At 39.6% G+C, this 8,422-nt stretch overlaps 1 protein-coding gene and 1 long non-coding RNA gene across 8 annotated transcripts in view; one reads left to right on the top strand and one right to left on the bottom strand.

The window, feature by feature from the left end:
• SSBP1 (single stranded DNA binding protein 1) overlaps nucleotides 1-5,593 on the bottom strand; it is a 9,000-nt gene extending 3,407 nt beyond the window's left edge. Inside the window, exons 1-6 of one of the 4 annotated variants that reach the window (XM_011359470.2) lie at nucleotides 5,502-5,593; nucleotides 4,799-4,866; nucleotides 2,803-2,863; nucleotides 2,030-2,170; nucleotides 1,722-1,809; nucleotides 650-738 (exon numbers count right to left, since the gene is read on the bottom strand). In XM_011359470.2, coding sequence (XP_011357772.1) covers nucleotides 650-738; nucleotides 1,722-1,809; nucleotides 2,030-2,170; nucleotides 2,803-2,863; nucleotides 4,799-4,822 — 403 coding nt within the window. In that variant the 5' untranslated portion in view covers nucleotides 4,823-4,866; nucleotides 5,502-5,593. Of the gene's footprint in view, nucleotides 1-649; nucleotides 739-1,721; nucleotides 1,810-2,029; nucleotides 2,171-2,802; nucleotides 2,864-4,798; nucleotides 4,867-5,340 lie in introns of all 4 variants that reach the window. The other 3 variants (XM_011359473.2, XM_011359472.2, XM_011359471.2) reach the window with 3 other exon arrangements.
• Nucleotides 5,594-5,637: 44 nt separating this feature from the next.
• The window catches only part of LOC105291603, an 18,851-nt gene continuing 16,066 nt past the window's right edge, over nucleotides 5,638-8,422 (top strand). For all 4 annotated transcript variants that reach the window (XR_895831.2, XR_895832.2, XR_895833.2 and 1 more), the window contains exon 1: nucleotides 5,638-5,726. This is a non-coding gene — a long non-coding RNA (uncharacterized LOC105291603). The remainder of the gene's footprint in view (nucleotides 5,727-8,422) is intronic.

Consider the following 8,422-nt stretch of genomic DNA (forward strand, 5'->3'; position numbering starts at 1 on the left):
AAATGACTGGTACCAAAATGCTACAGTATTTAGATCCAGTAATATAAAAGCAACATGATTTTATATTTAAAAAAAAATGTTACAACCTAAAAATGTCCAAAGGGCTACAGTTTTCAAAACTCTTATAGAATTTTCAAACTCTGCCCTACAGGATAGCTTCTTAACCTTCTTTCGGCTTTGTGTGTCTATCTTTTCTATGTTATTTTGTATTTTGCATAATGAGAACAATAGAAATTTAAAGCAAAAGCATCATGTTAAGTACCAAAGGTTCTGAAAATATCTGCTCAAATGTCTAATGCCATTCACGTTAGTGTAACTATCTTGGCACATGCTTCTCCCCAGTTAGGCCATGTCCTTCGCAGACACTCAAGTTTTTCTAACTCCAAACAATAATAACTGGCATGGACAGTTCGATTTATACTCTATTCAACATTACTTATAAGCTAAAACTGTGAGTATAGAGATAATTTGCTAGAGGAGGAGGTACATGTGGAAATGCTTAACAAGCCTGCACACCCCGCTCAGAATTCTCCTGGTGAGCTGCCTTCCAATCTCATCAGCAATCCCACAGCCCCAGGGGAAGAGACTTACAACACAGCCAAGCTTACGAAGAAGGAGGGAAAAGAACGGCTATCGTCACGCTTCTTACCAGCTATGATTGTTGTTGCTTGTCGCCTCACGTTATTTTTGTCCGTGTATTCACCATAGTCCACTTTCCCTTCCACGTAAATTCGAGACCTGAGATAAAAAAGATTTAGTTTTTAGTCTGGAGATTCTAATATGCTTCCCAAAAGAGTGTCAGATCAGAGAAATATACACGCTAAATGTATGCGTGTATACATGTATAGTCATATGTAGCCTCATTTTTGCTACCGTTTCTCAAAGTTCAGAATTAAGAGTAGTAGAACAGAATATACACACAGGTTTGACAAATCTAGGTAAAAAGGGCCATGTTTTCAACCTTGAGTTGTCTGTGGTCCTCAAAGAAGTTAAAAAAAAAAAATACTGTAATGATAACCCAATCTTAAACACATGAAGGTATGCAATTATTGAAAAGAAATTGAAACTTAATCACTGCTGAAATTATTTTTCATGAAATGAGTTTCATTCCTATAAAACAAGCACATTTCTAATTACATTAACTGTGAATACAACTGCTGTGAAACACACCCTTTTGTTCTGTGGGTTTGGAAAAGACACTCGTACATAATCAATCCGGGCATCTCAAAAAGGAACTATGAAACCATCGAAAATAGTCAAATGTAAAATAACTGCTGTGAATATAACCACAATGCCTCACTGTGACAGGCTTCACATATTCCAGATCCTCTGCTGAGAACGTCGTGTGGAAGACAAGACCCACGACACCCGCCACCGCAAGGATCCCTGGCCTTGGCAACACGGGATCTAAAAGCCTGCACTGTCCTGCCCACGTGGCACTTAGCACACTTCACCTTCCCTCTTGCCTCATCTGCTTCTGTTTACGTACACCCCATCTTCCCTAAATTATAAATTCTTGGAAGACTAAACCAGGTCTTATGCATCTCCGATTTAGTCATACATAGCAAAGCACTACGCATGTAGTACTAAGCACAGAATAAATATCTCGAGTTAACAGTCATTAGTAGTACTCAGGAACAAAGGAGTTCCACATTCCACGAGAACACCTGTTATAGTTTTTAAACCATTCACACTCTAAGATTCTTCCTTCCTCAACTTACCCCTTTTTCACATACTGATATGCCACATCTCTGAGGCCTGGTCGGAATACTGAAATTCTGTGCCACGTTGTCTTTTGACTGACATCACCTAAATCACAAGAACAGGAAACATGGTTACAAATGCCAGCAGGCAAAATAAATACCAAAGGACTACATGCCCAACAAAACTGCTGTCACAGTGTCTAAGAGAACAGAACAAATGTAGAGTAGACACTTTCAAAAAGTAGCTTATCTCTAACTAGATTATTGACAGTAAACAATGTCAATTTATCACTGGTGCAAGTAAAACCCCAGCCTTTTATACTTACCCATTTGGTATGCTTCATTTTCTCCGGATTTCCACATCTCATTTGTTGCTAGAGAAAATATTGTGACTGGGTTTTTCCCTTCTATCTGTCTCATGACAGGATCCTGACCCACTCTCCCAAGTAGCTGCACACGATTCAGAGCTGAAACACAATGTGGAGATAAAACGAGACTGAGAGAAATGTCTAAAAGAGGAAACACTACAAATATTAGTTCAACTTCAATCTCAGCATTAAGCAAAACCCACGTTCAAGAAAATCAGAAAATAAATTGAAGGGGCAAATAAAGGAAGCCTGGGAGGGAAAAGGAGGGCTGGCAGGAAAGAAGGATATATTCTCAGTGAAAGGAGCCCCACAAAACAATCATTAAACTCTTCACTTTATCTTAAATTCTTCTTTAAAACACCTTTTAAAAAGCGACGTTTAAAAGAACAAATCTGAGATCTGAAAATCTTTATAAATACACGGGAATATGTCTATGAAACAACAGCTTTCACAAACTTTCACTCCTTCAGCCAAATAGCACATAACCTTGGGAAACTTAAGTAACCAAATGATTCAAGGAAATTCTATGGCAGGAGAGTGACAAGAGTTAGAAGTGATTGATAAGGGAAGAAGGGATAGGGCAAGGCCAAGAACGAGAAGCAAGCATAAGCCCAAGGCATGATGACTAACAGATTATAATCCAACCAGGGCACCTCACAACACAACCGAGAGAGTATCAGCCCATTGCTATAAATAACATGCTTTAAACTTGGAAATAAGCTACTACTTACATCTTTCGAGAACCAAATTGCTCGCTATTTCAGACTCATGTCTCACGAACTGATGAAACACCTGAAGTGGAACAAATGATTAAAATGGCTATAATTTTTCAGAATTGAGGGGAAAGGCAAATGCAAACAAAAGACCTGTTCATGTCCGATCATCATCTAGGCAGCAGCTCCTATAGCACACAGCCACAGAAGACACGCGCTTGCCATATGCTCCCATCACACAGCGCCAGAAGGACCAAGCAACACTTAAGGGCAGCCTTCTACAGAAGCCCAAAGGTACAAAGCGGGTACCAGAAAGCATGACCAAGAAAGTCAACTTATGGTCCTATCCTGTTACTTTTGTGGTAACCCTTCTGATTATGGTGCTTCTGTGGTTGCACACAAAAAGTAAAATCAAACACATTGGAAAAATTCATGTTTTCGATGAACCAAAGAAAAAAGCCTAAGATAAATTTGGTTCTTTGATAAAGTATAAAGATATGACTGTCTAAATCAGTTTTTCAGAGAAAGAGAGCCACTGCCACATAACAGCAGCATTCAATGACAATAACACCTATTACTCAATACAAACTGTTTTACCTCCTATCAGTTAATCCCCAAAATAAATCTATGCAAAATTATCCCCATTTTAGAAATGAAAAAAAGGAATTTAAGAGAGATTAAGTAACCTACAGAAAATAAGTGACAAGTCTTGCCTAGAACCTGACACCGAGGCTACTGCTTTTCCCAACGCCCTCTGCTGTCTCCTCAAAGGCATTCTGTTCAAAGGCTACTGCCAAGATATGAGTATACATCACTGGGCACAACACTCGTTACAGAGTTCAGAGACCTAACCGTCACATCAGAGAAATGTGGGTCAAATGGTAGCACTGTTACTGTAAAAAGCAGATGTGCACCAACCAAATGAATACCCATTCCTGGAATATTGTTGGCTATGGAATCCTATCACTAAGTTTTGGGGAAGTAGATGGGTAAAAAGATAAAAATGTGAGTTACAACAAACTAAAGAATCAAACTGCTAACTAGTATATGTGTCATGATTCTAGAAATGTCTAATTTGAGTAATCAGATGAGCTAGGCTGGCTTGCAAGTCTTACAGAATAATATTTTTCATTTTGGGCACACAAAAATGAAGACCTAATGGAGAAGAAGAAAGAGGGAAAGAATTTTTTAACTGAATAATTTTTTTAAATTAAACTTTTGTTTTATCTGGTTTTAAAGATATCTTAATACGGTAGTATTAAGTATTAAGACAGTAGTAATTCAAGTTTCACATTTCAACACACACACAAAAAAATGTTGAAATATGTGTAGGTTAAAATGGAGTTCCAAGAATGTGGGGTTCTAGTAGACAGGAGATGAGAACAGGTTTTATGAAAGAATTGGTTCTTCATTAGTCTTAACAGGATGGGGACTACGAGAGGAGGATTATAAAGGAGATAGTACCTGGTGCCCAAATGTGGTAAGAAAAAGGGGTAGCCTAGGCCGGTTAGTGTCTGGAGAGATGAGCAGTTAGGTTGGGTGGAATGAGAGAGAATTTTGGACATAAATTTGTGGTGATGTTGAGACTTCAGCTGTTCTCAGTAAGGGTAGATAGGGTAGGGGGCAGCTGACAACAGAGGAGGTAAGTGGTCAGAAAAGGAACCACATGCCTTATAGAAAGATGCTGGAACAATGATTCTCACAGTCTCTGGATCACTAACGACTTTAAATGATCTACTTTAAATGATCTCTAACTGATCTAAAATTCGAGTTAACACGTTTCAAAAAGTAAAGACTTCCATTATATACGTGAGTAAACCAGAAAAATTTTGTTTTCTTTTAGTGAACATTATTTACACAGGTAAAATCTGTCCCCAACCCTCCACATCAAGTGAGTACACATAAAATGAGTGGGCTCAAAGGTCTTTTGACTCTGCTATCAAAAAGCTAAATAAATCTGATCACAAAAGCTGATAAATAACACATCTCCGCACTAATATGGCAAAGTGATTACCTGTAATACAGGTCTTCGAAACATGGCTCCTATTTTTCTTTTCCTACAATGTAATCTTTAGTCTTTCCCTGAAGGAAAAAACGAGAAGTAAAATAATACTACATCTTATAGCAATAGCACAAAGTCACTAATCTGAAATTCCTAACTGCATTCCTGATTTTTATACATTCCACCTGACCATAACACACCGGCATTCCTACATTTGAAAAGGATTCCCTCCCTCCAAAAAAACCCTGACACCTGTATGTCTTTTTGATCCCCCTTCCTCTTCCTCCAACTCATACAAAAAAATTATTCCCATTTCCACTCCACTGTCTTCTCAAATTTTATTAAAATGCAAGCTCCCTTAGGGCAAGAATTTCTGTTCGATTTAGTCATTGCCGAGTCCAATCCTCCTCAAACAGTTCCTAACACACTGGAAGGGCTCCATAAATATTACAACGTCATCCAGGTACTTAAATCTGAAACCCGTTGCTGCAAAAATTACTGCCTCCATCCCCGTTAGCAAAGACTAAGGAGATCCCTGGGCTCCCCGGCCTCACCGCCAGGCTGGGCGGCTGCCCTTTCTCAAAGTGGCTTTCCCGAACAACACAGAGGGACTGGGGGGTGAGAGGAAAGCGCGAAATCCTCCGTACGCGTGAAAAAGAGAAGGGCCAGACACCGACGGAGAACCACCACCCGACCCACGCAAGGCCTCACGTACAACCCAGCACAGAACTCATTCCTTCCTCCCTCCCTCGCCGGACGCTAGAGCCGTACAGCCCAGACCCAGGGGGCCATTTCCGGCTTTGGCCGTGACGCAAAATTCGCGAGAGGAAGAAAAACCGGAAATCCGCGGCGTGCGTAGTAGAATTGCCGCCGGCCAACGCCGCGGGAAACACGCCCCCTATCCGCCTTAGTTCCGGAAGCTTTTACCTCACGAGAGCAGGTAAGTCGACGCCGCCAAGTGGTGAGTGGGGCCGTTTTCAAGTTTATAATGAAACGGAATTATTTGACGAGGTTCCCAGCTCGGCCCCGGAGAGGTAGCTCCACCTCGGGGAACAACTAGAAAGGTACAGGCTTCCTAAAACAGTAAGAAAGCGAGGAAAAGGAGTCGGGTCAGAGCTCACAGCGCAAAACTGAGGCGCCAAAAAATTGGCAGTGGGATATTTCAATGCAATGTTTTTAAAAAGTCAAAATTAATATAAAACCCCGTGAACAAAAAAATTAAAATTTTAGTCACATACGAGATTCGAGCCATATTGGATCCTGAGGCACAAGGGAATATGTATGTGCACCTGGCCCTATATTTTCATGTAATAAAAAATATTTTTCAGAACATCAAAGTACTTGAATATTGAATATTTGAAAATTAGATGTATTAAAATTCACAACATTGTTTTAAGTTTAAATATTTTATTTATACCAAAAATTTTTATTATAATTTTACTTTCCTGGCTTTAATAGAGGTGAACTGATAATAATTTCAAAGTGTACTTCTTATTCCCAATTGTAAGAATTGCCATGTCTTGACAATTTTTCTTAACCAAATGGCCATCTTAAATGATTTTAATTAACTTCAGCTTACTGATCTTGTCTTTATTTTAAATTCTGGTATTTTATTTATTTTAGATTTTTTAAATATTGCATTAAAGTGTTATTAATCTTGATGGCCGCGTTTTTTGGCACCTCTTAAATTTTGCTTTATTCACCCTAATCCAGGCCCTGGTAATGAAGAGGAGTATGGAGCCCCACAGATTGCAGAATACAGGCCAGAAGGGGCTTTACCAGCCCTCTCTATCTCCTGGTCAGGGCACTGTCCAGCTTCTAGAAAAGGAAGGTACCCTCCGGATCATTCTAACATGCAAATTTCCCCTGGACCCTACTTAAAACCCTTCAATGGCCCATTCTCGCCCTTAACGGAAAAAAATATGAACCACTTAATTAACATGGTTTCCAAAACACATCTTAACCCACTCTTAAAAGTTTGACTTACTAGTTGGTATTGTCAATGTAAGAAACGTCCAAACTCGTAGAGAATTTTTATGAGTTTATTGAGCTAAACTGACGCATGTGTCCCGGGGAGCAAAATCTCAAATGCTCCAGAGAATGGCAGTTTTGCAGTTTACTTTATACATTAGAATCAAAAGAGAAGACGTAAGGAAGGTGCGTGAAATCCATTGGTGGTAGATTAAGGAGGCGGGAGAAAGCATCAGGGAGGGTCTCCAGGATTGGATAAAAAGCAAAATGGAAAAGCATGCTTTTACGTTGGTGGTTACAGGATTTTTAATAATTAACGCAGCACACGGAGATGGTGTGTGAGGAGCAAAATAACAATAAGGGGTTCTGCGGTCTTGTGCTCTGGTGCTCGTGGTTATGCCTTTGAGGGGTACGAAAAGGAAATTACTCTGACATTCCAAAGGTATGTTATCCCAGATGCATACTGGACAGGGCTCACTTAAGGTAAAGACTGACCTTTGCTGAGGAAGCTATAGGCCTGGGACGTGCCTGTCCCCCATGAAAGGAATTCGTGATCAGACCATCCTGTGTGGTCACTTTGGGCCACTAAGCTCCTCAGGCTTATTGCATAGCCCCTTTTTCATTCACAGTATATTTCTAGACATTTATCTCCATTTTGCTTCCACCTTCACGATGTTTAGTTTCTGAAACACCATTGTTAACCAGTAAAGATCTGAGGCTGTAAAACAAATCAAAAGTTTATTTGGAGTCTTAAAGGATTTGAATCCAAGTGACGCAGATTCAGGTAGCAACCCAAACTATACACTGAAAAGAATTTTAAAAGGCAGGGTTTATAAACCCACATAATGCAATTCTTTCATTCAACTGAAGGATTGTATGTTAACAGGGATTGGTTAGTTCCAACATGCAAACATTGGGGGGGCGGGGGGAGTGTGTGTGAAAACGACAAGGAGAGCAGTAAAGTCCATGTATGTCCACGTAGCAGCTGTTCCAGGACGTTTGTAGTCCAGGATGTTTCTGGCTGGGCCTTGAGCTGCATTTAGCAACAGATTTAGCAAGTTAATAGCAACTCTGAGAACTGAGGCCAAAGATGTGCACAGGCCCCACTTCCTTAATAGCCCCCTGACTTTTTTAAATGACTTTCTTAGCAATGCTTATTTCATTTTTTTCCATTATTACTGTTATACTGCCTTCAGGCCTTGCACAGAAATTAATCATCCCACACACCACCAAGTTACTATTGTCAGTGCCCTCCAACAATTTCCTATTTAAAATGGGATCACCTCATAAATTATATAAATGTCTAACCACTCTGCTGTACACCTGAAATTAATAATATTGAATGTCAACTCTAATTGAAGAATAAAAACTTAAAAAAGATTTTTAAAATCCTACTTGCACTTGAGCTGTTGAGTCAAATGAAAAACTAAATTTATCCTTTCCTTCGGAGACAATTTCTCCCCTTCTAAGATCCTTGTTTGTTTTAATAGTACCAAGGTTCTCCCAAACTTAAACTTCGGAATCATCTTTAAAACTTCTAGATCACCTATGTCTATTCATCCATATCCAATCATTTGGCCCTAAAAGTTTGTTCTTTATTATGCCACTAATCTCTCTCTCATTCTCTGTATTTACAAGTACTTTGGGGTGAGGAATGTGGAAATG

The sequence above is a fragment of the Pteropus vampyrus genome, unplaced genomic scaffold (assembly GCF_000151845.1).
Source record: "Pteropus vampyrus isolate Shadow unplaced genomic scaffold, Pvam_2.0 Scaffold48, whole genome shotgun sequence".
NCBI classification, from domain to species: domain Eukaryota; kingdom Metazoa; phylum Chordata; class Mammalia; order Chiroptera; family Pteropodidae; genus Pteropus; species Pteropus vampyrus.